The sequence below is a fragment of the Lasiodiplodia theobromae genome (genome assembly GCF_012971845.1).
Source record: "Lasiodiplodia theobromae strain AM2As chromosome Unknown scaffold_1, whole genome shotgun sequence".
In the NCBI taxonomy this organism is placed as follows: domain Eukaryota; kingdom Fungi; phylum Ascomycota; class Dothideomycetes; order Botryosphaeriales; family Botryosphaeriaceae; genus Lasiodiplodia; species Lasiodiplodia theobromae.
Genome location: NW_023336399.1, coordinates 65,215 through 92,912, shown reverse-complemented (window position 1 = coordinate 92,912; position 27,698 = coordinate 65,215). Strand labels below are relative to the sequence as shown.

The window sequence follows — 27,698 nt, the reverse complement described above, 5'->3', positions numbered from 1 at the left end:
ACGAAGCAGCGTACTGTTGTTAGCTAACTTTAAAAGGCAAGTAGTATTATATTATGGAAGGAAAAAGAGAATAAGTTGATCATTAGACTACAGGATAAACTGAATATACATACAAATGAGTGAAGCTCGAACACGCGATTAGTAGGTGACTTGCTACTTTAACACGTATATGAGAGGTGTACCTTATTAAAGCTCTTGCATATCCACCATAGAACCACCGTGATTAAGGAGTGTGTTGGCGATTTTGCCATTGCCCGATCTTCGCTGTCAGGTTTGCTGTCGAAGCTGCACAGATGAGACGACTTGTCGCGTTCAGCTCTCAGAATCAGGCTTTTTGCTGTAATCCAGCTCCGGCCCCGCCCTGAGCGGACCGGTCTTGGCATCGATCTCTGCTTTCTCCCGTGCAACTTTGGTATACGGCACCCTCAGCTTCACAAAGTGCGCCGCCTTGGCAATAGTGCCCATATTCTGCACCTTCTGATCCTTTGACCAATCTTTCATGTTCATGTACCCTATCATGAGCTGAAGCGAGTAGTCCCCTGAATAGAAAACGTCTGTGCTGTCAGTATCGCCTCCAAAGGATTTCCCAGCTTTGATGTTGCGAAACCTGGTAATGGCGTTGTTAGTGGGAAGCTATGTGATGAACCACTTTCTTTCGTAAATCTTACCACCTCATTGTTATCGTGTCGTGTATCGGCGGACCAAATCCATCGTCTTTGAGGTTTTCTACCGGTTGAACTAAGTTAGCATGAGTAGGGGGCCCTCCTGTTGCCTTTCTCTCTGCTACTGAGTGGCAAGAGGCACAGGCGGAAATGAAGTTGTCCGCTGAGATTTGGCAACGGTTAGTGTCTTCGTGAGCTCAAACGACTCACAATACTAACCAGGTCCATTTAGTCTCTCATTCCATCCCCAGACAGGGCGTTTTCCATGAAGAGAAGTTCGTAATTTTGTAGCCTTTGGATTGATCCACGACTGTTGCGGCCTCTGGCCGTTTTCGTATCTCTCCTGTGTGAGATCTGGGTCATTTCCCCACTGCAGTCCCACGGGAACGATCCTGTCCCATGGCTTTCGATTAAAGGATCAGCTATTGAATCCCTTTGGCCGCGCGAGGGGGGCTGGGGGCGGCTCACTTACATTTTTGTCGGATCGACGGCCGTCATACATGAACGTGCCAAACACCCATCCTAACGGCGCTCTGTCATCCTAGACGGCAAAGTCGACCTGAAGCAAGCGAACCTCTGAGGCTTCATCATACCGCACCCCAGGTTTGTCCGGTGATTGGGCAATGACCTTCAATTTTCATTAATCACAGCGAAAATTATCATGTTAACCAGGAAGCTCACAGCGGGGAAAGCAGGGGATCCTTTCATCGTACAAACCTCCTCATCGGTAGCGTCGGTCATGAGGACCTACGTGTTGGGTCAGCTGGAGAGCTCCTTCAAGCCATATCTCACTGGTCAAGCTTTACTTTGAACACACAACTTCCTTTTGGGAACTTTATGTCAGAATCCCACTTCGGGTTGCTCGGATCCGCCCACATTGTGCCAAACACAGTGGAGGCTGCAGAGAATTAGCCCTTTCTCATCTGGTGATTGGGGTGCGCTATAAATACCAACGCTATTGAAGAAGCCAATGGCCCATGTCTGTAGCACGCGATGCTGGTTGTCGGAGAGCTCCAGGATTGGTGTCGGACGCTCAAAGGTCAAACCGCTGAGCGGTTCTCGACCATTATCGCCGTAGTTCATCCAAGACGCATGGTACCAGTCCCACACCTGCAAATATTCGTGAATATCTCAACGTTGAAGAAACTACGCATAACGACGGTGCATTTACCTTGTTTTCGTGGACGTTGAAGTTGTTGTTGACGTTTCCCTCGAAGCAGTACTCCTTAACAATAGCACAGTATCCTCGGGGATCTTTCGTAAAGTCGACTAGAGTCCAAGGCGCATCAAGCATCGGATCTGACACCGGAGGAGGGATTGACGGATCGAGTAGACCAGGCACTCGTCCGACTTTCCTGTCGGCTGCCACATCCAGAGGTGCGGGGTAGTCGTTACGAATCTTGAATAGCGGCTTCGACCAGTTCGTAGGAGGACTGTAGAGTGAAGAGTTGTGGAACATCTCCGCCGCCGTGTTGAATGTTCCATGGCTGCTGTCTGGGGAAGAGGATGGATTTCCCCCGCCCGTTGCCACCAGCCCAGCTGCTCCGACCGAAGTGGCAGCACCACTCCCCGCCAGCAAACGACGAGACAGGCGTGGGAAATATCGCGATGCCATTCAGCGTAGTGAATAGTAGAATGACTGATAAACGGTTGAAGATGAGATACTGAATGATGGAGCGGGCAAATATAACAACAATTCGGTTCAAAGAGCAAGCGCAGTATGAGCGCTCCGGGACCCCTCTCTCCGTTTGTGGGGAGCCGCTGCCATAGATCTCTGATTGAGTTCGAAATATCCGGTGTTGAGGCAGTGCCAAGCATAATTGCATTCCAAGGGTCGCCTCCGCGCGCCAGCTGGATGAAATCCCTGGGTTTGGCCCGCATTAAAATCATTCCTTTCCACGAGCTCTGGCTCTGAAGGATTATCCCCGCGTAAGTTGCCGTTACACGATTGGCAGGGCTCCAGTAAGGGACGCAGTGGGCAGGATCATTAGCGTCGTCGAATCCCGGACAGGCCAGTCCCGTGCCAGCACTAGGTGCAGATGAGCGGGGCGCGACAGTTTTTGACAACAACTAGAAAGCCACAATACTAGTACCAAATCTTACGGAAACATTACAAAAGGGTACTCCGCTCCTTCCGGCCAATAAGACCTCCCCTTCCAGATCTCTTTTCCGGGCACTGAGGCATCGTAGATGATCCAGGCTGTATATGTTCTCTTTCTGCGTCCAGCCCTCCACGCTACCATTGAGCCTGCTACCGGATTGCTACCCACTCGGGAGGAGGCGGTACGGCTGCGGGAGGATTAAACCCAACGTAGAAAGACGCCTGCGCAGGGGATTTAAAAAAGTGCGATATATTTATCTTAGGATACATATAAGCCTCCCAAAGCCCGCCTCCGCCTTTGCGCTAGAACCCTCAATCCGCCCAGGGGTGGCCGTCGGGGCCGAGCTTCGCGCCCACGGCCACGTTCAGGAGCTTCTGGTCGACGATCTCATCGACATGGTCAAGGACCTCGTCGACATCCCAGTTCGCGGACAAGAAGGTGCCCGCCAGCCTCTCTGCGCGGGGGTCGGTGGCCAGGAAGAGCGAGAGGCCGGCGGTCAGGGCAGCCTTGTCCTTGGCGAAGGGCGTGAAGCTGGGCACGACCATGCCGCGGCCGTGCTCGGCCTCGACGAGGCCCGGGTGGACGGAGAAGACGCGCAGGGCCGGGTGCTCGAGCGCGACGAGCTCGCCGAACTTGATCTGGGCGAGCTTCGCGGCGGCGTACGACGACATGTTGGGGGCGGAGAGGAAGGCCGCGAGCGAGACGACGTTCACGACGGTGCCGGAGCCGCCGAAGAGCTTGGCGTAGAAGTGGGTCGTGAGGAAGGTTGCTTTGACGTTGGTTTCCTTGGAAACCTGGTGGTCAGCTCTAGTGCTGCGCCGACGGGGCGTTGGTGGTCGTGGATATATACATACGAAGTCCTGCCACCAGGCATTGGGACTGATGTCCTTGATCCCGGCATCGTGGTGCATGGTGCCGGCGGCGTTGACGAGGGCGTCGAGCCTGCCGTACTTTTCCTTGACGCTCGCGAAGAGGGCCTCGACGTCCTTTTCGCTCGTGACATCGGCGGCATGGACAGCAGCCTGCGGCAGGCCGCTTGCCACGTCGTTCAGCGCGTTGGCGCTGCGGCCCACAAGCACCACGGCTTTGGCTCCCGCCTGGCTCCACGCCTGGGCGACTTTCTGTCACGCGCTTGTGTCAGCCCTCGCTCGCTCGCGTCGGCGCTGCTGAACTCACGCTGCCGACGCCCCCGCCCGCGCCGGTGACGATGACGACTTTGCCGGCGGCGCTGAGGCTTGGGTTCTCGGGGTCGATGGCCGCGTAGGGGCTGCGGCGCATCGTCTTGGTAAGCTGGAAGGGCTTGGTGAAAGCGTCGGCGTCCATGTTAATGTCGTAGACGTGGCCGAGTGTCTTTGGATGGTTTGGAGAATTCTCAGTACTGCAAGCGTCTACATAAATGCTGAAGACGCTGCTCGGTATTGCGAGTGTTTACGGGATCCCTCGGTTCTCTTCGGGCTCCGTGTAGCGTCTGTCGGTCGTTGTATTGGTAATCTTGCTGCGAGTTGTTGTGACGAAGTGAATGCCTGACTCGGATCCTGGATGGCGCCATGGAAATTATCCGAGCTCAAATGCTAAACTCCTTGGAGTAAATCGCGCATCCCGCCGGAAGGTTGGATTGGGATGGGTGTAAAAATAATGATATATTCTATGCTAACTCTAACCAAACGGCGCGAGCGTGACAGGTGGGATGCATCTGCTCAGGCGGCCATCAGTGCTCTTCCATTAAGCTTCTTGTCCCCACGAACCAGCATTAGCACCGTCGCCAGGAGGGAAAGAGCACCGGCAACCACAACAAGGACGTAGACGTCGCGCATGGCCTTCACGATCCCGCTCACTATCGACGCGCGGGTAGCGGCGGAGAGACGGCCGAGATATGCGGGATCAACCCCTGCGATGATCCTAGAAACGTCTTCGCCGCTAGCCTAGGGAATAGCAGTAGCCACATCTGTGGTAGCCTTGTTCAGGAACATGGTGTTCGACACGGCCACAAGAATCAGCATGTCTACGGTCGCGTTCTCCATAATGACCACGGGTTCGTACTACCAGAGTAAACAATTCAACGCCGACCACACAGTACGTCTTCCAACTGCTCATGACGCCACAGAGCATGTTCAAAATTGGAATAGGCCGTCTCGTCCCCACAGGCGTACGCCTCATACAGCCCAGCAACACCACGCGCCGCAATCGGGAGTTCCAGACGCCATGGCTCCCAGCTCCAGCCGACGTCTTCAACCTGGCCAGTGGAAAACTCGTGAAGCAGGATTCTGACGGGACTCGAGGCCATGGTGCGTGGGGTCGTGCCGCCTTCGGCTGTGAACTTGATCTCGCCCTTTTCTCCGTGAATGGTCCACGTCAGAAAGGGCTCGCCGGGGAAAGGCTGGCCGCGACGGAAGCCGACGAGGAGAGAAGCGCCGTCCTGAATGCATTTTTCACCTTTCAACGAGGCGGTAACAAAAACAAGGTCTGGCACGTTTGACTCGATAGTCTCGACCGTCGTGCCTGTTTTTGAGGAGATGAGCCCGACTTTAGGCCGCTGCAGCTGATGTCGGCTACGGATATCATGGGCGTCCCCAAGAATAGATTGCACAAACCCCCACACTATCAATTGTTAGTGAAAGGAGTATGGAAGCGTGACGAACCCAGGAAGCGACGCTTACGGTGACCGAAAGCAATTGTGATCATGTTCCCTCCCACCTCCAGTTGAGTAAAGTATCTTAGAGGCTCGGGGATTGCATCGCGATCACTGGTACCTCCCCTTGCCTTCACCTCGGAGCTGAGAACCTTACCAATGCGGCCTTCTTCAAGAATTTCCCGTACCGCACGGAGGGGAGCAGTAACAAGCCCTTGCAGGCCGATTACAGTTCTGGACCCCCGCTCTCTAGCCAGACTAGCTAGCTCACGCACCTGCCAGATATTCGACGCAAGAGGCCATTCCACAAAGACATCCTTGCCAGCAACGATGCTGTGCTTGATGGTCTCGTAATGCTTGTCGACGCGGGTACTACACACTACGAAATCGACGTCAGCATCCCGAGCCAGGTCGTCGGGACTGCCGTATGCTCGTGTGCTGGCTGGTAGTCGGAACGCCCTGATCGCTGAGCACGCAGACTCTATGCTCGAGTTGCAGAGGGCAACGATCTTGTACTTGGTCTCGCCGCGAGGAGAGAGGAGGTAGGGTAGGTGGGCAACGCCAGCCCAGCTGCCGGGGTTTGTGGCAGATAGGCCGATGATTGCAAGCCGGATTGGAGCCATTGCTTGATGATTTCAGGAAAAGAGGCGGGCTGGATGCAGAATCAAAAATATTTTACTGGCTCTCTCGCCGACGGGCAGTTGATCGATCTTTTAGGCTAAGGCTCCCTAGGTAGTCTACTCGCGTCATAAACCTGCCAGGACCCTATCATCCGGTTCTGCATTGATCGGCAAGTAAAAGCGATTCCGAAGGCAACCGGCTTTAAGCCAAAATCCGAGGATTACTTAGACACCGATTTATTCGGCTCATTTATGCCCCGCCCCTCTATTTTAGCGCGTCAGTCGGTTGCAGTAGCGCTAAAGGCTGGTCACTTGGTTTGATGAAGGAAAATCAAAGAAAGAGCTGAGAGCTAACAGATCACTTTGATGCATTCGGACCGTCCTCGATCTGGTGCGCGACTTCGGAACGCCGCCAACATGAAGATTTCTACCCATGAGCTCCACGTCACCGCCAGGCGGTCAGGATAAATTTGTTGACAGCATATCTTTATCCACCACAAATCCAGATTTTCGCATTCTACAAGTTCTACACGTTCTACAGTCAACCAGGCCGACAATCTGTCAACATGAGCTCCATCGGAATCATCTGGACCTACCCTTTCAACCCCCGGGCTATGAAGGTGCAATGATCTTCATCCAGCCTATCCCTCTCTCGACCCTGTTTCGACTGACCCCAGAGCAGATTGAGGCCGCAGCAGCCCTCAATGGACGGACGGTCGACTATGTTCCGAACTTCGTCATCGGGCAAACGAACAAAACCCCCGAGTTCCTCGCCGATTTTCCCATGGGCAGGATTCCGACGTTTCGGTCTGCAAGTGGCCTCACGCTTTTCGAGTCGGACGCCATCGCCCAGTACGCCGCCGAAAGCGGCCCCGCCAGTGCCCAGTTGCTGGGTGTCACTGCGGAGCAGCGCGCCGTCATTCGACAGTGGATCGGGTTCGCCGACCACGAGCTGTTTGAGCCCCTCACCACCTTGATTCTCTGGCGCTACGGAATGGCTCCATTCAACGAAGAGGCGGAGAAGTCCGCGTTCCAGAGACTCAGCGTCTCCCTCGAGGTTCTGGAGGAGCAGCTGCAGAGTCGTCAGTACATCTGTTCGGAGCGGTTGAGTCTGGCGGATATCTCTGTTGCCGCGGGCCTATACTGGGGTTTTGCCCAGGTCATCGATCGGGAACTCAGGGCCAAGTACAGTCAAACTACGGAGTGGTATCTGCGAGTGATTCAAGATGGACGTATCAGGTCTGCCTTTGGCGAGAAGAACTTCATCGAAGTCAGGAAAATTAGTCCCAGACAGTAGCTGCGAGGCAATGTAGTCGGATCACTCACGTTGGCTGTTATGAGGTAACTTAAGAAATGCATCAATACAAGAGAACTCCTGGGTCGAATGTGGATGATACGTGTTTATTGCGCCTGAACCAAGCTTCCTCGAATATCAAGTGCTATGACGAGATGCGTAACGCATGTCTTTATGCAGTTCTTGAGAAAGGACGGCACTACCAAACGGCGATTATCCATCGTATCCTCCATGTAAGATATGAGGCCACAACAGAAAGTTCAGATAAAATCTCGCAAGTTACGTCATGAAGCCCAAGGAAACTAGCATTTCTGATCTGTACCGAGTGATTTATCAGCAACTGGAAGCTTCCGACGTTGGGCTACGGTATATAGTCCTTCTAGAAAGCTCTGCCGGTACTTTGCTCTGTTTCATCTAGCGGTAGGGACTGCAGGTTACCACCATCCTTTTCCGAAAGCACTCTATCCTCTTTTTCAACGCGCATCCACGGTCCGCCTCCTCTATCCGGGCGACATGTCGATCATTGTCGGTATCGCTGGTCTCACCAGCAAGTTCGCCCAGTGCGTGGTGAAAGAACTGCAGGCGTATCCGGATGTGACTGTCAAGGGGTTCTGCAGGAGCCCGCAGAAGCTGTCACAGAAAGCTCTCGCAAAGTACAAAGTCGAGGTCATTCAGGGCGAGTTCGACGACGAGGTGGCCGTCCAAAGGTTCGTCCGAGGAACCGACATCGTCATCTGCTGCTACTTTGGCGACCCCGACGTGATGACCCGAGGCCAGAAGATCTTGGTCGATGCTTGCGCTAAGGAGGGTGTCCCGCGATACCTGCCCAGCGACTTTGCCGTCGACTACACCAAAATTCCTGCCCATGAGTTGTTCCCTAAAGAGTCATGCAGGGTAATCAAGAACTATTTGGTGGAGAAGAAGGTCTCAGGAGTGCACGTTCTGGTTGGCGGTTTGATTGAGACTTTCTGGAGCGGATTTTTCCAAATCTACGACGCTGAAACCAAAACGATCGCATACTGGGGCACGGGCGATGAGAAGTGGGATCTGACGACATACGAGACCGCTGCCGCCTATACTGCAGCTCTGGCAGTCGACAAGAGCGCCGTTGGAGTCTTCCGGTGTAAGTTGAACTTATCCAACACAGCCTCCCATGGTGGACTCGTCTGACAGGACAGGAATAGTCCGGGGCGATTGCAAAAGCATCTCGGAAATTAAGAGAATTTACGAGAAGATCTATCAGTCCCCGCTGCACCTCAAACGCCTCGGATCCCTGGATGATCTCTACAGTACCGTCAAGAACAGGTTCGAAACGGACCCGAACGATGCCATGGCCTGGGCTCCTGGGTAGGCTTTTCCAGTGACTCGCCTTCGCCCGAGCATGCACTAACAGCCATTCTCAGATGTTTCGCTTACTGGTGCACAAACGGTGTTGCAAGCCTCGGCGATGACCTCGACAATGAAAAGTACCCTAACATCGTTCCAGTCAACATGGAAGATTTCTTGAAGACCCACAAGGAGGAGGAAATTGCGATTGCGGATCAGTATCTTGGTTTCTAACTTCATCAGTCTTGATAAAGCGGTCAGTAGTCCAAGCAGTGAAGTTGCGCCAGTACCATGCAAACCCGCTGTAGGATTTGTTTCGTTCGGGAAGCCTGGCGTCATAAGGGGGGCATGGACTAGAAAATTAGCTTACAAAGATAGAAATTCAATCTCCGAAGTGGTCCTTGGAGCCTTTATGACTTGTGATCGGTGACTAGTAATGTTTTCTCTAAGCAGATTTCGGTTCGCGCCTTGCTCGCCCGAAGTGACGCCTCCGGAGTGGCCTACCAGAGGCTTGCCAACCAAGTCAGAGGTGTGCACAGAATTGCGTCACGTCACAACGATAGCCAATAACCGACCGTGTAAATATCTTTCTTACCTTCTTAAGTGAATCAAATGGAATATTAATGCACGCTTATGGATAAATCTCAATTAGCACCATTAACTGCAGCCGACACAAGTTGGTGGGGTGACCTTTGGGCTACAGAGCTGTGGAGGCTGTCTCGTAAAAGGAATTTCATGCTTGCTTCTGATCGGGTAGTAATATATTTGGACCGGCAGCTACGGAATGGCGGATCATGTAACATTATATCATCCAACGATCGTGAGATAAATACGGACGAAAGTACGTGCATGGAAAGCTTTTGTTCGGACAGCACGGAATAATCCTCAGAGCCAAGCTAACATTGCACCACTTCAAAGAGTGACAATAATCTTTTTGGCGGAGACACCTTTGCGCTGCACGTCAAGAGCGTTCTGAATGTTCTCCAGGCCGTGACCAGTCACGGAGGGATCAGGCTTAGCCTGGAACGACCCGTTGGCCAGGGCTTCGGGAATGAACTTCTTCCAGATCCATTCGCCAATGTGCTGGTTGGGCTCTTGGACGATAGCAAAGGCAACGACTGTACCACAGTGTTAGCATCTCTTCCACGAGCAATTTTCGCAGCCCGGTCAATGCTCACCGTAAACAGGTGCGAATCGCTCGGTGCTCTTATTGCTGGGGAGGACGGCAGCAACGGGAACTCTCTTGCTGAGACGGTCAAGAATAGCAGACACGGCATCGAAGCTGGGATCTTCGCCAATGGCATCGTACACACCAACGAAATCGGTCTCGGTGAGAGTGTTGGCGATATCCTCAACCACAGTGGGGGACCTGTAGTCGAAGACGAAGTCGGCACCAAGCGACTTGACAAACTCGTGGTTGGCGGGGGAAGCCGTGGTGATGATAGTGGCGCCCGAGGCGGCTGCGAGCTGAATGGCCGTCGCACCAACGGAGGATGCACCGCCCCAGATCAAAACTGTCTTGCCGTTCTTCTCGGGCTTAGTAGCCGATGGCAGAGGCAGGTTGAGAAGGTCCTTGGGGTACAGGCCGGCGCAGGCAGTCGAGACAGCGAGGGGGAGAACAACAGCCTGCTCAAAACTCATCGAATCCGGGATTGGGGACACCAAGGAATCGGTAACGACCGTGTAAGTTTGAAAAGCGGAGTTGGCAGGGTTTCCCGTCATCAGGCCATGGCAGTGCCTATTTGTGACGTAAGTAGAGGCAATTAGTCCTGGAAAGGAGGACTTACGCCATGACCCTGTCTCCCTCCTTGAACCGGGTCACACTGGTGCCAACATGCTCCACCAACCCAGCGGCATCCTCGCCAAGGATGAAAGGGTACCGAGACAAATACCTTCCGTAAGCCCTCCACGGCATTAGCGTCATCGAGGCACCGAGGCAGGGCCGAGGACATACTGAATCTTCCAGTCGACGGGGTTCTAGCACAGTCAATCATGGAGGAATTTTCAGAGCGATAGCAACAGGGGGAAACTAACGATGGAGACGGCGGCATTCTTGATGACAATCTCTCCAATGCCTGCAGTTGGTTTAGGGGCCTCCTTAATGGTGAAGGGATGCTCCGAGGGCGAAAGGAGCCAGGCAGCTTCGTTCTGAATCATCGCGATGGAGATTTTCACGTCCAGGTGTGAAGGACTGGAGATGATTGTAGGAGCCTACGGGGTATTTATAAAGGATGCATAGGAGCCTGAAAGCTGTCTTACTAATTCTAAAGACATCAAATCTGTTTTTCTTGCATCAAGACAAAACGCAGGAGTACCAGCACCCGGAAAAGAGTGAAGCACTGTCGGCTTAGGCGGCACACACGGCTCGCCATATGACGGTGCAACCCACCACCTATCTCGCAGCTATGACGTTAAAACCGCTAAGTCCGATGCTTTCCAACGGTTTTCGGTCCTTGTAAGGCCGACATGTGATGATGAGTAATGAGGCTTAGGACTGTCTTATAATAATATCTATGTACTCCTCGCCATCTACACTCTCCCACCCTCCTTCTCTTTCGACGGTGGGCAATGTACCAGTCCTCGCTTACCCTGACGACCGGAGCGGGCGGGGAGAAGCCGTTCCCCAACTGGTCGCTGGTCGCCGGCTATCTGATTGGCCTTCAGGGCCTGACACGCAATTTATCTCTCGACCTAAAGCCCATCCGTGTCAGCTTGGTAAGCCCTGGAGTGGTCAACACCCCTCTCCACGGTCTGGGTGGTGTGTCTGATGAAATGAAAAAGTACACGGCTTTGGGCAAAGTTGGGACTCCAGAAGAGGTTGCGGAGGCCTAGCTCTACTTTATGAAGGACACGAACGTTACTGGCAGCTGCATCAGCACCAATGGTGGTGCTATCCTACTCTAAGCGGCTAGATAAGTTGACCAGCTAGCATTCATAATGGAGGGAAACTTGATGGACTCTGTCAATCAATATTTCCGACTCCGCTTGCCTTGGATTTTGTGAATATGACGTACTTTCGTTGTCTGAAATTTACCATTGAGGGATGGATGCTTCCTTTCTAGCGCTCTCTACGCCTGGAGATAGCTAGCCTGCGGAGATACGTCGCCCCGCGGTCGGACTTAGTGTTAATTTGGGAAAATCTCTTCAGCCATCATCTTCAAGACCTACGGCACTGGCCTGATTACCAAGACACGCTTCAAGCATCGTGTTAATTTCAATTACCTCCAATTTCCAAGGCGAGGAAGAAACTCGGCTACTCCTTGGACGAATAAGATGCCACCTGACCCAGCCCAGCCGCCTGCCCCAATCGACCGATTGATTACGCCTCGCTCTCTGATACCCATCCAGCGTATGCCTCAGCAGGCGCATGCAGGTTCGGGCAACGATTGGACAGGAATCACTGATCCAAAGGTGAGGAAGAGACTACAGGATCGGATCCATCAGAAGAGAAGACGTTGGTCCACCCTTCGCTCTAGTCAATAGTCTGCACTGACCATGGTACGCGCATAACAGGTGAGCGGCAGAAAGCACGAATGACCCTCTCGGCAGCCACAGGCCCTCAGGCCGCGACTCTCCTGCAGCAGGAGGAGCTTCCCCACGCCTCTTGCTATAACGCGCAGCAGGGCGTCATGGTTGCAGCGCCGCAAGCCCTGCCGCTGCACATCGCCTCCTTCACCGCCTGCGAGCCCGACTCGGAGCGCACCGAGCAGTTCATGCAGCAGTTCGCGGCCGACGCGCAGCGGGCACTCGACCACCACCTCCGGCTCCATCAGCAGCAGCAACAGGGGGGCTCGTCGTCGTCGCCGCCGTCGCCGCGAGCGGACCTGCTGCTCAGCCTGGTCCGGTTCAACACGACGCGGGCGATCGTGCTGAACGCACGGGCTATGGGCATCACGGCGGCGCTGATGATGGCACCCGAGTCGCGCTCGCTGCTGCCGTCGCTGCCGACCACCACCGCCGCCGAGGGCGCCGCCGCCGACCTTTCTTCTGCTGCCTCGGTCCTGCCGCTGCTGCTGCCGCCGAGCCTGCGGCCCACGGCATTGCAGCTCTCCGTCAGCCACCACCCCTGGGTCGACGTCCTGCCGCTGCCCGAGCTCCGGGACAACCTGTTGCGCCGCGACGAGAGCACCTACGACAAGAAGGAGCTGTGTCGCGATCTCAGGGGGTTTCAGGCCGTCGAGGATGGTCGCTACGGTGGCATGGTCGTGTGGGGAGAGGCGTGGGATCCGCGCGGCTGGGAGGTGACGGATGCGTTTGCGGAGAAGTGGCCGTGGGTGGTTGAGGGGTGCCACGCGTTGTGGGAGTCAACGGCGCATTGGCGAGCCGTACGGAGCGCGTCACTCTAGATGCGTGCTACTTCCCGAAATGGAACTAGTATCTTCATTGTGGAAGAAGCCGGGCGAACGATTCCGTTGTCGTTGGCCGAGAGATCGCTGTTGTCAACGATCTTGAGTTCGGGGACCGCATATGCGTCAGTGCTCAATGCCAGAGCTTTTTGTCGGAGCTGATGACCGTTTTGGCGCCCAAAAAGGTCATTGTTATTGTAATATGCTTTGGCGCTAATGCAACCCACTGACGCGCTAAATGAAGATCATGCATCGCGTCATGTGGCGTCAGCCGTTGAAGCACGTCCCCTTTGGGTAACCTAAGCAATCAGCTCAGTCCTCGGAATTTAGCATTCTTCGCTTGATTTCGATAAGAGAAGGAGCAGATAACCGGGACGCGGCAGTATCTTTAAACGAAGACCGAAAACTAGGAAAATAACCCTCCCGCTATTGGCAAAAGTCTCTCGCATAGAACCAGTCTACTACGTACCAGTATCAATTCTCTCATAACCACCTCCACTGACAGCGCTTACAGCATCGACCGACTCTCCATCTTCGAACGTTCTGAGTGGAATTGTCTCTACCCAAGAAGCAACAGCCATAGCCAGATTGTTGCATTCCATTCAGTAGCACTGAAACTCATTTGTCGGCTTTGGGACGCTTCATGCCGTGCCAGATGAAGCTTTGTCAGCCCATCGCAATGATTGAGTGCGTGCGCCTGAGATCTGTTGCCAAGGGTTGAAAAACAAACTTCGAAAAAAGAGTAAAATTCAGCTCCCATTTCTGCATGGTCTTTAGCAGTGTGTGCTAGTCAGCCAGTGCTTCAGTAATAATATCAGTAACACCACTTCATCAATCAATTTGATAGTTTGGTGAGCGGTTATTCAATATTCGCTGAATTCAGCCTTTTTACGTTGGCGGTATGGAGTGCGGGGTACCTCAAATAATAGTCAGCACTCATTGTATGCGAGGTCGAGGATGAGGCTGAGCTGTTCATCTGATAGGAATTTGCTAAGCTCATAGTATCTTAATTGTCATTGTCTCTCACAGCTGCTCTGCCTTTCCCCCCGTCCTGCAGAGCATTTTGTTGCAGCCTGGTCTTCACCGGTGTGATGATACGTAATACGTGGCACTGCCACGGTGGTAGCCTACAGATCCCTGCACCGCCGCAGTATAATGCCCCGCTCCCCTCACTCGTCTTCTTTAACGACACTCAAGTCTTGTCCTGGATCGTTTCAATTCACGCTTCTTGGCTGGATGCTATCTTTTTCTACTTACGGCCTTCTACCTTCTTCGCTACGTTACTCAACTCAGTCAATACCTTTGTCGCGCGATGAAGCAAGTTATTCCTATCAAGGCAATCAGAGAGCACGTTTCCCTTGCGAAAGATCGCACAACCGTTTTCCTCGACAATCACCGCGTACCGATAGCATTTACCCCGCGCCACCGCCAGTCTACAGTTTTACCGTTCAATTCACGACTGTGTCCGGACTGCCAACGATGGGACAACCCCACGATCATCTTCAAACCCACCTTCGAGCCTACTATCATGTCACTGGAAAGAATCTTGTTGAACAAAGAATGTATCACCTGCCGAGTAATTGGCTTCGTAATTCTGGACAAGCTGCACGCAATTGATCAAGACTTCCATGCGGTGTCAAGTATCAGAGCACACATGGGCTCTACTTTCCTTCTGCAAGATGTGCAAATCCTTGATCCACATGGGAAGCAACAACACATTCTTGAACTTGTCAGGCGAGGGAATTCCATCAGATGTATTCTTTATCTTCAGATACAGGATATCAGGACGGACCCCGAACCACGTCTCTCAGTACTGTCGTCGCATTTGCTTTCTTCTCCAAGCATGGGCGTCCAGCTTTCATTGTCATATCAGAGTGACCCAACTCGCTTAACTCAAGTAAAAACGTGGGACACGCCATTCTTCAATACACAACTTGTAAAGACATGGGTAGCCGAATGCAAGCATCATCACGGAGGCTGCAAAAACTTTGAAGCGGCCATGGCGCCCGGGTTTCGACTTATCGACATCGAGAAGCTCTGTATTACCGAGCCTCCGAGCCTACCGTCGTTTGTTGCACTGAGTTACATGTGGAACAGCTCCCTTGGTGGAAAAGACTTACAATTATGCCAGGCCAATCTTCAGCATCTGCAGGTTCCTGGTGGAATTAATGTATGGGCACTACCCGACGTGGTAGCAGACGCTGTGAGGCTTTGCGGAGACCTTGGGGAAAGATATCTCTGGGTCGACAGGTTATGCATCGTTCAGGACGACAGTGCCACGAAGCATGCCCAAATAAATGCCATGGGTTCAATTTATGGCATGGCTTCCCTGACAATAGTTGCTGCAACAGGCTCCGCTCAGGACATTGGTCTTCCAGGAGTGTGTGGGAGGCCAAGGAAAGCATTCATACTCAACGACACACGACTGTTCAACTGGAGATCGGAAAAGGTGGAAATTAATCCCTGTGTTACTGTCGACGAATCTGCGTGGAATACAAGAGGCTGGACATTTCAGGAACGGATTCTGTCATTACGATGTCTTTATATCACAGACTTTCAGGTCTACTTCAGTTGTCCCAGGGTCTTGTTTCAAGAAGAAAAGGGTGCCGTATTTAAGAGAGATAATGATAAATGGGACAGAAGGTATCCACCCTTAAAGCCTATACGTCAATGGATCGTCAAGAGGAATGGGCTGAATGTATACTTCAACTATGTCTCTCAGTATACGACCCGAAATCTCTCGTACCAAACCGACATACTGAACGCATTTGCTGGCGTTAGTCACATACTATCTGTCCAATTTGGAACCAGATTTTTCTTCGGCCTCCCGGAGAAATATTTCACGCAAGCATTAATCTGGTCTAACCCGGGTTATGAAGTACGAAGGTCGGGCGTTCCAGAAATTCCCAGTTGGAGTTGGGCGGCATGGTCAGGACGTACCCACTTCTTCAATCTCTACTCCGAGAGGTGGCCTATTGATGAAAAGTCTACCGGTGTACTAGTCAAACCTCACATACAGGATCCCAAGGACGACCTCCAGCCTCTAGCCGTTAAGGAAACATGGTTTGGGGAGCAGGAGGGCGTGTTTCCAGACCAGCAACGAGCCCGCTTAGACCAATATGGCTTCAACGAGTGGAAGTACATGCCAACAAGATCCGAAACAAACTCAGTATGGAAGAGCTGCATGCAGAATCCCTGGGAATTATATCGGCACACAAAGCTTGATCCAGAAGCTTGTAGACTCGCACACAACTATCCTGGATGCCTGGTATTTAATACGACTGCAGCCACTCTATGTTTGAAGAAACCTCCTCCCGACAGGCAAGACAGTACTAGAGTTCTCGATGAGCAGCCTCAATTGCGTTTACATCTGTGTGATGAACAGCGTCGCGATATCGGCTGTATGACCATAGGTGAGCAGTGGGCGAAACAGATGATTGATATGGAGGAGAAACACTCTTTTATCGTTCTATGTGCGGGACTACTCCCAACTTCTGAAAGAAGGCGTCTTCTGTCTAGCCGTCCTCTGTACTCTGGTTTGCAAGTGGAGAGTCCTTGGCTCCTTATGGTTATGCTTATTCAGCGGGATGGTGGTGTCGCTCGTCGCCTCGGCCTAGGGTACGTTGAGGCGAGACTCTGGGGTACCGTGGACCCAAAGTGGGAAACTGTAGTTCTGACATAGTGCCACGCGCTGGGCTAATTGATTGCGCTGAATTCAAGCCAGTGAGGGACAGGCCGCCCTCTGCTGTCACCAAGTCTCTCTTTAGAACAAATCAACGAAATACTCGCATGGCCGTTTCCAAAAAGGCTTTAATTTCTGCAAAGATCTATAAACAGTGAAGCAATTGACTTTGAAGGCTTCGAGGGGCTCACCTCTCAGACCTTTCACGACGGCTGGCTTGTGGGTGAGCTACGGAATATAGACACGGATCGCTAGCTACATTGGAAAACTACGGACCCGACGAATACCTTGGAAAAGTGGACGCTGTTTTGGAATGGCCGCTACTTCTTGCTTTCCTAACATCCGAGCAGCCTGCTCACGGACAGAACTGCTTACGCTCGAGTAGTTAAGTTCATCCCCACTCTTGCTCTATTTTTGCCGCTGTGCTCAGTCAGGGCTTAGTGATACCAGGATCTCTACTTTAACTTCTGGGTTGTTATTGCGCAAGGATCTCATCGAACTTTTAGACAAATCAACGGTCGCTTTGCCTACCCATGGATTTACTTTCGTCTTGTTCGCCGCTTCCGCAGAGCCCTACCGCCTTGGCAATGTCCATACCGGGAGATCACCACAATCAAACCCATCTTCAAACCGAAAACGGCTCTCATATGCAAGGATTCAAGAGCACGCCTTGCAAAAAGATAAAGTAGTGCTGACATCGCATATGTAGCGTCGTCCATACCCTGTAACAAAGACGTGGCCATCATCACTCCACCTCGGCGATCCATTGATGTTGCGGGTACCTTACCCAGACGCGTAAGGCGGGGAAAAGTAGATCTGGAAATACAGCGAATAGAGTGCCAGGATCAGACGCGGCAAATCAATAGCATAGTGCAGCAGAAATCGTTCCCTATTTGGGTAACCATCCCGGCTTAAGCAGCGGCTAAAACAATCATGACCATGGGGGCCAAACCGAATCCTTGTCCAGTTCACGTCGCGACACATACAACTATTTAATCAGACAAGCAAAAGTTTTGCTGTGATTAGCCTTCATCATTTCGGTCGCAGCTTTTGCACTGGATTCCATCTCAATTGCTCCCCGCAGCCATGGAAGAAAAGAACGACAGTCCGGTGCGCAACAAGCAGGCCATCAACGTGGCGCTGCTCTCCCAAGAAGAGGCCGACCAGCTGCGGTCCCAAGCCCTCAGTTCTGACCGGGCAACCCTTCCAGCAGGGTACTACTCCAGCATCCGCATCGTGGGGACATTCGTGGGCATCGCGATATCCCTCGTCGCCACCTACTTCGCGTACCAAGCGGGGGCGTCGGTGATCATCAGCATCAACAACGACATTGGTCCGAGCGAGAACTCATCCCTCTTCGCCATCGTGTGGAGCGCGGCGCAGCCCATCTCTGTCCTGCTGTTCGGGTCCCTGTCCGACCGCTTTGGCCGGCGCAACTGGGCGCTGGCCGCAATGATCCTCGGCATCGTGGGCGGCGCCGTAGCCGCCACCGCGAAGACGATGAACACGCTGATCGGCGCTATGGTCTTGCTGGGTCTGGCATCTGGCGTGCCGGCGTCGTACCCGCTGCTGACTGGGGAGTTGGCGACCAACAAAGGCAAGTTCCTGGCCACTGTGACCGTCGTCGTGCCGAACATCATTGCGACCGGGTTCGGTCCGTACATTGGACAGCGGCTTGTGGTCTACGCTACGTGGAGGTGGATATTCTACATCTACATCATCATAATGGGTAAGTAAATCCTTTCAATCTGCTTTTGGTTCCCGCTGACTCTCTTTGCAGTCCCCGCCACCGTTTGCTTTTACCTCTGGTATCACCCACCGACGTTCGTGCAGCTCCACGGCCACAACTTCAGGCGCTGGGACGCATTCAAGCGCATTGACTTCGTGGGTGTATTTCTATTGACGGCAGGTTTGACACTGTTCCTCCTGGGCGTCTCCTGGGGCGGCACGACGACGGCGCTGACCTGGGACTCTCCACGCATCCTCGGGCTCCTGATCTCGGGAATCCTATGCTGCATCGCCTTCGTCCTCTATGAGTGCTTCGTCCCCGCATTTCCCATTGTTCCGATGCGCTTTTTCCGAGACGTACGTGGCTTTGCTTGCATCAATGTCATGTCGGCCGTATTCGGCTGCATCAACATTGCCGTCTTCATCCTCTGGCCTTCGCAAGTGATCCACATTTTTGGAAGCACCGGCAGCTGGGAGCAGACAGCATGGATGAGCTGCACGGTCAACTTCGGGATATGGACGGGCATTATCATCGTGGGACCGCTGTACCATATCATCAAGCACATCCGATGGCAGCTTGTTGTCGCCACTGCGTGGATGTCCATCTTCCTTGGCGTTCTCACGACGGCCAACAGTGGACAGCGTGCTGCTGCCATCGCCGTCTCATTTCTTTCCTGCTTACCCATCGGCTGGGGTGAGGTTGTCACCATGCTGCTCGTGCAGTACCTCGTCGACGATAAAGATCTGGGCGCCGCTTTCGGTACGTATGACTCGTGCCTATCTCCCCTTGACTCGACGCACATCCTATTTTGCGCCAGCCCCTTCATTCCATTTAGGATGCTAATAGATAGTAGCGGTGACTTCGGCCAATCGTACCATCCTTGGCTGCATTTTCACATCCGTCTTCTCTGCCATTCTCACCAACAAACTCCCACAACAATTATCCTCGAAGCTGGTTCCAAACGCCATCGCGGCAGGACTACCTGAATCTTCGGTTCCGGGTGTTCTCGCCGCCGTTGCCGCAGGGAATGACACCGCTCTCAGCCTGGTGCCCGGCATGAATGACCCGGCTGTTTTGAAAGCCGTGAATGAAGGGGCAAGCAATGCCTGGGCGGGCTCGTATGCCTATGTTTACTACTGCGCCTTAGCCCTTGGGCTGTGTTCCGTCATTGCTGCCTTCTTCACGAGGGATATGGATAAGTATCTGACGGGGCATATTTCGCGACAGATCTACACGAAGGATGAGGGAGCTGTAGATGTGCTGGAGAAGGTGGAAAACTCTTAGTGCTCGTTCAAGCGTAGTTTCCTCAACGGAGGTTTATTCAAATTTTCATTTGAACTGTCAAAAAGAACTATAGAGGAGTCAAGGCCAGGGTTCCAAGTCCTTTTGAGTGTTGCGGAACGGGTCGTCGGCGTTTTCCCCCCCGCTCTCGGCCGAGAGCAGTAACGCCGAGCACTGCAGCGTTTCCGGTGCGGGGCATGCGCTCGTAATATGCACCTACTAGGTTTCAGTGTAGATCAGATGCTCGTTACGTGTAGTAGAAGGGTTGATCGACTGTCTCATCTGCATTGTTTACACTCGGACCCGGATGTCATCGAAGCCGGACGTATTTTCGAGATTTTTGCCATAGGGGAAGAAATATATAAAGCTTTCAGAGCGATATGGTTTGCGCCACTTCACAATAAGCTTAAATCGTTTCCGCAAGCTACTAAGCCATCATGGAGCCACATCCGGCGTTGTCCACCAAGTCAGTCGTTGGCTATATACAGCCTTCAACTTTGGCCGCACTCTTTTTCAGCTATGTTCTAATCACCATTATCTACCGCATCTTTTTTCATCCGCTTCACCGCATTCCTGGTCCTTTCCCGGCAAAATTCACGGAACTATGGCGAACTCGCAAATACCTGGCCGGGAACTGGCATTCGGACATCCTCGAGCTGCACCGCAAGTACGGGCCCGTGGTGCGCATCTCTCCGAACGAAGTAAGCTTCGTCGACAAAGAAGCTCTCGCCCAGGTCTATGGCTACACCAAATCAGCGAAGAAGGTACTGCTTCTTTATGCTCACTCCATCTCGTCGCCAAGCCACTGACACTTTCGCCCAACAGACCAGCTGGTATGATACGTGGAAGGTTCCCGGTGCAGACACCTCTTTCTTCAACGAGACCGACCCCCGCCACCACTCTTTCCTCCGCAAGCGCGTCTCGGCAACCTACTCAATGACGGGCATCCTGCAAATGGAAAAGGGCATCCAAGGCGTCTCCGACCTGCTGTGGAAGCGCTTCCGCGAATTCTCGCGCAGCGGCGTCGTCGTCGGGCTGCACGACTGGGTGCCGTACTTCGCCTTCGACGTGGTGGGCCAGGTGGCGCTGGGCGGGCCGATCGGCTTCATCGAGGCCAGCAGCGACCGCGAAGGCATCATCCCGGCCGTGCACAGCTACTTCTTCCTCGCCTCCAACATCGGCTACCTGCCCGGCCAGACGCGCGCCTTCTTCAACCCGGCCGTGCAGACCGTCCTCGGCCTGCTGGGCGACAACGGCGATGGCGTCAACTACCTCAACGCCTGGATGTCGAACCAGATGCGCCTCCGCCGCGAGCGCGGTCCGCCCAAGGACGGCGAGAAGGGCGATATGCTGGATCACTTCATCGCTATGAAGAGTACGGATGGAAGCCCGGCGCCCGACAGCGCCGTGCTGGCTGAGATGGGCAACATCATTGGTGCTGGCGCTGACACGACGGCCATCGGCATCCGCTCTGTCATTGGCCAGCTGATGCTGCATGAGGACTCGTACAAGCGGGTCCAGGAAGAGGTTGACGAGGCGTATCGGCTTCACGGTTTCTCGGATGAGCCTGGTTCTGGTGGCATTCCGTTCTCTGTTGCGGAGAAGCTGCCTTTCTTGAACGCGTGTGTCAGGGAGGCCTTGAGGCTGCACCCCAGCATCCTGTATCAGCTGCCGAGAGAGACGCCCCCGCAGGGTCTCACTATCAAAGACTACTACATCCCTGCTGGCACGACTGTCAGTATGAGCCCGTTGTCTCATAACCGATGCCCTGAAATCTTTGGGGAGGATGCGGATGCCTGGCGCCCTGAGAGATGGATTGCTGGAGAGGGTTCGACTGAGCAGCGTGTGAGGGAAATGAACAAGTTTGACACCACTGTAAGTCACCATCCACAGCAGCAACTCTGCAGATACTAATGTTGAATTGTTCAGTTTGGCTACGGCTCGCGCACTTGTGTGGGCAAGAATCTGGCTTTGGTTGAGATTCACAAATTCACCGCCCAGTTGCTGCATCAGTTTGATGTGGAGCTCGTGAACAAAGAAAGACCGTGGGTCTTGAAGTCCATGTGGTTTTCCGATCAAGGTGAAATGTTCGTGAGGATCAAGGAGAGAAAGTGATTGGAGCGCATAGATATGGAGTGGAAGTGAAGTCAAACTAAGCGATATCTGTTACGGTAAGAGGTTCGTACGCACGGAACACATCGTTAGGGATATCGTTCTGCCGAAGTCGTCATTCAAGTTCGTTCTCTTGTTTCTCATTTTCCTCCTTACCAATTTCTTCTTGTAAATAGAACTATGTCGATTGCCAATTTATTTCGTTTCCTTAACTGTCTATGAAATCGATATCTATAAACTTGAAGCGATATAGTCCAACAGAACCTAAGCCTCAAACTCCCGTAGTTCGCGAACGATGTCCGCAGAATACAACCACGCCAGCTCGCCATCACCACTGCTCTGCCACATTTCTCCGTCCTTCAACTTCGCCCGTTCCTCAGCCGGGAGGCGCGTATTGTTCAACTGAAGCGTCAGCACAATAACCTTATCAACCCTCTGCTGCCTGTACCTCTGCCACCTCGCCACCTCCTTCAACCACTCCTCCCTTCCCGCCCCCTCAAAGCCCCCCACCAACTCCGCAAACGTCACCGCATCCTCCAGCGCCTGACTGGCACCCTGCCCCGCAGTCGGCGGAATCGCATGCGCCGCATCCCCCAACACAACCACACGCCCCGCCCCCTCCTCCCTCGCCGACGCCCAGCTCTCCAACTTCGGCACAAAGTAAAACGGCCAGATCCCCAGCGTCTGCAGCGGAATATCCTCCAGCGCCTTCCTCGGCGTCACCGACCACTTGCCCTCCGCATCTGCCTGCAGCAAGCCCGCCAACTTCTCCTTATCCGCCGCCAGCGCCTCCCACCCCGCACGGTCCTGCTCGGGGAACGCGATCTGCGTGCCAGCCAGCAGCTCGGACACGCCGTCGGGCGTCTGCGGCGCCATGACGAACGCGCCGCCGGCCCCGTGGATGGAGAACGGGGCCGGATAGTCGTCCGGCAGCCCCGCCCGCGCGCGGGGCGTCGCGAACGTCACGGCGACGCGGCCGCCGTACGTGGCCGCCGTGCCGGGCGCGACGTGGTGCTGGCGGACCTTGGAGTGGATGCCGTCGGCGCCGACGAGGAGGGACGCCGTGCGCGTGCCGAGGCCATTGGCGAGCTCGAAGGTGACGACGCCGGTGGTGGGGTCCTCGGATGTGATGTGGGAGAACTTGTGGGAGTAGTGGATGGGGATGGCGGCGGCGCGGGCGGCGGCGCGGAGGGCGAGGAGCAGCGTTTGCCGGTAGACGCGCAGGCAGTCGTAGCCGTATTGCGCGGCGCTGCCGAGGTAGTACGAGTCGGTTGTTTCTTCTTTCTCGTTTTTGAACTCGACCGTTTGGAAGTTGAAGCCTTGGGAGCGGATGCGGGCGTACACGCCGAGGTTGTCGAGGATGCGGAGGGAGTTGGGGGAGAGCATCAATGCGCCGGGAGTGGTGGCATCCTCGGGGCGGGCTTCGTAGATGACGCAATTGATTCCTCTTTGGTGGAGTGAGAGGGCCAGTGTGAGGCTGGCGAGTCCGCCTCCAATGATGGCAATGTTGGACTTGATTGGTGAAGACATTTTTTTGATATGGTGAGAAGGTGTTTAGGAAGAATGCTGGGAAAAGCTTTGGTTGATGGCCGTAGTTTTCAGCTGGGGAGAGTTAGGTCTTATATCACCTCCCAGCCACTCTCTAGATATGCAATGCAACCATTTAACCGCCGTTCTGGACCTTCATCCTTCTGCTTACATGCTTTGAGTTGTGGCGTGCACTGCCCTGTATGCCAAACTTGGCACACCCCTAACCGGTTAGCGTCGTCGTCCGGATCCGAGTGGTGGTCGGATCCGACGCTTTCGGATCCGGAACTTCATGTATATAGGAACCACGGTTTTCACTGTCAGATAAACATCATCCAACACAGACACTCCATTTTACAGAACTCTTATCCAATACCTAGCCATGCATTTCTACATTCTCGGAGGAAACGGCCGTTCTGGCCAGCTGGTCATTGACGATGCGCTGCAAAGAGGTAAGCCCCCTCACGATTTCGGTGCAAGCAGCAATATTTAACATCTCAAAGGACATACCGTAACTGCTCTCGTCCGTAATCCCGGTTCACTTCAGCCACGAAAAGGCCTTACTGTCGCCAAAGGTAATAAATTATTGTCTCACGATGTTTGACGACCCCGCTAATGAATTTGCAGGAACCCCATTGTCCAAAGAAGATATCGAGGCCTCATTCTTAGTGCCTACACGTCCTGACGCCGTCATTGTCACTTTGAACTCAGCACGCGCCTCGGACAGCCCTTTCGCAGTATCCATTGCCCCACGCCGCATGATGGCAGACTCGCACGTCAATGTCACCGCCGTGATGCAGCAGCATGGCGTATCCAAAATTGTCACCATGTCGGCCTTTGGCGTGGCAGACTCGGATCCTAACGTCTTCTGTGCTATCCGTGCAGTTCTTCGCAAAACGAACATGAAATTCCAGTTTGAGGACCACGACTTTGTGGATGAGGAAATGAAGCAGAGCGGAGCAAACTTCGTTCTTGTGCGGCCAGCCATGCTGACCGAGGGTGAAGATTTGCCAGTACAGGTTTTCGGAAACAGTGGCGAAGGAGCTGGTTGGATTCCAAAGATTTCAAGGAAGAGTGTTGCACATTTCATTCTTGATGCCTGCGAGACTGGTACATGGGATCGCCAGACGCCTGTCATCGCTAATTAATGTCTTTGAGAAGAGAGACAGAGGGAGGAGATTGAATATCGTACTGCTTGTTTGCTTTGATGTTTGGGTTTATCACGGATTAGATTTTGGAGTTTTCATGTTAATAAAATAATCAAAGCCCTTTTTCATACGTCGAAATTGTACAGCGGAGCAGGACAGACGTGGCGTATTATTTTCAAACCAGTTGATCAATCCAACGGCACAAAAAAGGCTTCTAAAGCCAAGCCTCGTCGATATGAAGCAACCAGTCCGGTGATGGGTCCAGATCAATGTCAAAGGCATTGTCCGACATTAAAAGTCCACCAAGATCAACGTCCATCATTAGAGACTCCCACTGCTCGCCATTCTGAGTAAATTGTAAGCAACTGCAAATAGTTGGAGCAGTAGATTGCACCTACCTCTGTCGAGTCGGAAAGTCTACCGCGTAAGGAAGTGAGCGTCTCCTTCAACCCTTTTCGTACCATGTCCTTCTCTTCTTCTCCGCTGCTTCTCGCCTTGGATAAAGAGGTCGATATGCTCAAGGCAAGAATGTTTTTTAGACTTTCACGTTCATGAGGAACGCTCTCTACAAATACCTGAAGAAATGATTCAAGAAGCTGGAACAGTTCGGCAGTATCCAGTGGCGAATCAGTCGTGTTGGATGTAGAATGATCAAGACGCATGCATATGAGCGCCACGGCTTTGTATATGGCATGCGTGAACTCAACAAGGAATTTACTGAGATATGGTCTCAGTGCATTTCTTTCCTCACCCTCTGGTGCAAGAAGTATCAGAGAAGATAAAATATCGGCAGCTCCCTGAACACACGTATCATTGGGAATATCCTCTGTTGATAAGAAGCGCTGGAGAGAGAGGAGCAGGACGTTGTGGAACGATTTTAGGGAGACAGCCACGGACTTCAACCTGGGGTTCATTGCTGCCATACCAGAATCCACCAGCTTTGGGAAGTATCCCATAGCATCTTGCACATCATCCCACAGTTCTCTTAATCTGACTCGGGATGACTCATCGCGTGCGCGGCTGAGAATGTTGACCATGTCAAGGCGACTCTGTAATGAACACCCGAAGAAATCCTGGACTGTGAAGCGGAAATCTCCTGTCAGTGAGCCAGACAGGTACACACCGAGGTCCAAATCATCGGCACGGGTTCCTGGCATGCAGTCGGTGTCTTCCGGACAAACGGCCGTTGGCATCCCATAAGACAATGAAGCCCACAAATCCATCTCGATGATGCTCCACCACAGTCTCCGTCGGAGGTCAGCTTGAAGGGGAGGAATTGACTTGAATTGTCTCGGGTCGCGGTGGAGTCCTAAAACCATGGCGGCTCGAACGAGTGCATTCGTTGCCTGCCAATGCTCTTCGGCTGGCTGGCCTCCGGCCTGCTGAGAAAGGATGCTTAGAGCTCTTGTCTGCAAGACTGATATTTCGGCACGGGATTTCCTTGAGAGAGAATTCAACCACGTATCGATGGCGATGAAAGGATGATGGCTAAGCCATTGCTTCGCTGCTTCCTGATGAGGGTTGTCTGAGAATTGTAGGTGATACGCTGCCAGCCCCATTGCCGCGTACACTTGTGCTTCAATACCGCTACAGCTCTGAGCCAGATCAGCTCGGTTCTCCATGAAATCAGAGTAAAGCGGCATGAAAGTTGGTCTATGCAAAATGACTAATCTTTCCTCGTACATGTCGAAATAGGTGTGGACCAGAGCATCACAGGCGCCTTTGCATGGTAATTTCTCTTGTAGCTGAAGGATCTCATTTTTCTCGCTCTCCAATGATGAAGTCTTGTGGCTGGGCTGAGCCTTCATCAATCCCTGGACGTGCTTTGCCAGAGACCACAGATCGGGGTCCACGGATGGCTGAAGGATCGACGTAGCCGTGCCCTGGACTCGATCAAACAAGCCGCTTTGGTATCCGGTTCCGTAGTAGCGGCATCTGTTCCCCTTAAGCGAAAGGATTCCAACGGGTGGCTGAGCGCTCTTGTGAGATTTGTCGGAAGACGATCCACTAGCAGAAATGATCGCTTCGAGTGATGTAACTCGCGCTTGGAGGTCTTCGATGATGCTGTCCTTTTCTTGTAAAGCGGAGCTGATGGTATCCGGCCCTAACCTGATGCGGACATTCCTCGAAACTTGGCCCCCATTCCTTTGGGGCTCTGCTGCCTGTGGGGAAGAAAACTCTTTGTCAAAGACGCAGAGCGTTTCACGTTGCCCTTTGATGCATTGCTGGCACGGGTGGGTCCGGTCACACCGCAGCTTCCTTTGGCGGCATTGGCGACAGGACAGAGTAGGTCTTGGCCGTTTCTTCGGATTTTCCATTGGGCGTTCGATGGGCGTTTAGCAGCAGAGCCTCGGCGGCTGTGCAAAATATCAAGGCAACCCCGCATTCCTGCCAAAATCCTCCCACGTGAAAGCAGTTTCACGATTGGCCGCCCGCGGAATCCGCGCAACATGTCAGCGCGGGGATCGCCGGGGCTGGCAAGGCAGACTTTGCGAATTAAAATAGCTTGTCGCGCATAAGCGTGTGTCATGATCGGACGGCAGGATGAGGCCTGATGGGTCCAGGCAACAGCCACCAACCGCAGTCTGGGCCCACTTGGCTCGTATTCAAGCTTTGCTAAGCTTTTTGCGCGCACCAAGCGCCCTCCCCGTGGTACCCCTATTTTCCTGACTCGCCCCCAAGGCTGTGAAGCTTTTCGAAATGCTTCGACGTTGCCTTGGCTGTGCTGCAGTTCTTTGTTTTGACTTTCCTTGCCTCAAGCTTTTTTTTTTGGTACGGGATCTGTTCCCACTCGTGGGTGGGCCGACCAGTTTAAACCGGTGATTCGGCGGTGCGCTTGCGCTTTGAATTGACGGGTTTGCCGGACCTCCGTGTAGCGTGCCGTATCCCACAAACAGGCGAGCCACACAGGCAACTAACACGAAATCAAACGTTTCACAAGCTTCCAGCTGAAAACGCCCTTGCAGCACTACTTGTGCACCATCCCTCGGTTACACGTTCGCAAATCCCCGCGAGGCTCTTTTCAGGCGGCTTGGGCGTGATTTTGACGTGCCTGACGCCATTGGTAATGGAATGCTATGCTAGTACGCTTGGCACACGTACAGGCAACGGCTGTTGCGAATGGGGAAAGGGGTCTTGTGATCAAATAGGAAGGCTTGAATAAAATATCCCTTTTACGAGTCAGCGCTTTCCATTTTGCCTCGGAAAATAAGGATGGGTTGGTCTGAGCTTGTAGAGAAT

The 27,698-nt window shown here is 53.3% G+C and overlaps 9 protein-coding genes across 9 annotated transcripts; 6 read left to right on the top strand and 3 right to left on the bottom strand.

Annotated features, from left to right (window-relative positions):
* Window positions 1–3,075: 3,075 nt before the first annotated feature.
* LTHEOB_30 (uncharacterized protein) lies at window positions 3,076–6,016 on the bottom strand (the record flags this gene model as incomplete). The annotated part of the gene is made up of 6 exons (XM_035511874.1): window positions 3,076–3,549; window positions 3,619–3,885; window positions 3,941–4,114; window positions 4,510–4,681; window positions 4,924–5,362; window positions 5,422–6,016. The coding sequence occupies 6 exons, from the start codon at window positions 6,014–6,016 to the stop codon at window positions 3,076–3,078; spliced, it is 2,121 nt and encodes a 706-aa protein (XP_035372032.1).
* Window positions 6,017–6,430: 414 nt separating this feature from the next.
* On the top strand, window positions 6,431–7,310 carry LTHEOB_29 (uncharacterized protein; the record flags this gene model as incomplete). The annotated part of the gene is made up of 3 exons (XM_035511762.1): window positions 6,431–6,457; window positions 6,520–6,633; window positions 6,696–7,310. The coding sequence occupies 3 exons, from the start codon at window positions 6,431–6,433 to the stop codon at window positions 7,308–7,310; spliced, it is 756 nt and encodes a 251-aa protein (XP_035372031.1).
* A 510-nt stretch (window positions 7,311–7,820) lies between these two features.
* On the top strand, window positions 7,821–8,867 carry LTHEOB_28 (Translation elongation factor; the record flags this gene model as incomplete). The annotated part of the gene is made up of 3 exons (XM_035511651.1): window positions 7,821–8,430; window positions 8,492–8,654; window positions 8,711–8,867. 3 exons carry the CDS (start codon window positions 7,821–7,823, stop codon window positions 8,865–8,867), a joined length of 930 nt encoding a protein of 309 aa, XP_035372030.1.
* Window positions 8,868–9,545: 678 nt separating this feature from the next.
* Window positions 9,546–10,790, bottom strand: LTHEOB_27 (Zinc-binding oxidoreductase CipB; the record flags this gene model as incomplete). Its single annotated transcript, XM_035511540.1, has 5 exons — window positions 9,546–9,751; window positions 9,812–10,371; window positions 10,421–10,525; window positions 10,588–10,610; window positions 10,668–10,790. 5 exons carry the CDS (start codon window positions 10,788–10,790, stop codon window positions 9,546–9,548), a joined length of 1,017 nt encoding a protein of 338 aa, XP_035372029.1.
* A 411-nt stretch (window positions 10,791–11,201) lies between these two features.
* Window positions 11,202–12,979, top strand: LTHEOB_26 (uncharacterized protein; the record flags this gene model as incomplete). The annotated part of the gene is made up of 4 exons (XM_035511429.1): window positions 11,202–11,348; window positions 11,982–12,044; window positions 12,110–12,131; window positions 12,189–12,979. 4 exons carry the CDS (start codon window positions 11,202–11,204, stop codon window positions 12,977–12,979), a joined length of 1,023 nt encoding a protein of 340 aa, XP_035372028.1.
* A 4,768-nt stretch (window positions 12,980–17,747) lies between these two features.
* Window positions 17,748–19,674, top strand: LTHEOB_25 (Trichothecene efflux pump protein; the record flags this gene model as incomplete). Its single annotated transcript, XM_035511318.1, has 3 exons — window positions 17,748–18,390; window positions 18,442–19,149; window positions 19,244–19,674. 3 exons carry the CDS (start codon window positions 17,748–17,750, stop codon window positions 19,672–19,674), a joined length of 1,782 nt encoding a protein of 593 aa, XP_035372027.1.
* A 434-nt stretch (window positions 19,675–20,108) lies between these two features.
* LTHEOB_24 (Cytochrome p450) lies at window positions 20,109–21,786 on the top strand (the record flags this gene model as incomplete). Its single annotated transcript, XM_035511207.1, has 4 exons — window positions 20,109–20,137; window positions 20,189–20,435; window positions 20,497–21,546; window positions 21,601–21,786. The coding sequence occupies 4 exons, from the start codon at window positions 20,109–20,111 to the stop codon at window positions 21,784–21,786; spliced, it is 1,512 nt and encodes a 503-aa protein (XP_035372026.1).
* Window positions 21,787–22,047: 261 nt separating this feature from the next.
* LTHEOB_23 (Monooxygenase FAD-binding protein) lies at window positions 22,048–23,313 on the bottom strand (the record flags this gene model as incomplete). Its single annotated transcript, XM_035511096.1, has 1 exon — window positions 22,048–23,313. One exon carries the CDS (start codon window positions 23,311–23,313, stop codon window positions 22,048–22,050), a length of 1,266 nt encoding a protein of 421 aa, XP_035372025.1.
* A 379-nt stretch (window positions 23,314–23,692) lies between these two features.
* LTHEOB_22 (NmrA-like family protein) lies at window positions 23,693–24,458 on the top strand (the record flags this gene model as incomplete). Its single annotated transcript, XM_035510985.1, has 3 exons — window positions 23,693–23,762; window positions 23,814–23,885; window positions 23,938–24,458. 3 exons carry the CDS (start codon window positions 23,693–23,695, stop codon window positions 24,456–24,458), a joined length of 663 nt encoding a protein of 220 aa, XP_035372024.1.
* Window positions 24,459–27,698: the final 3,240 nt, after the last annotated feature.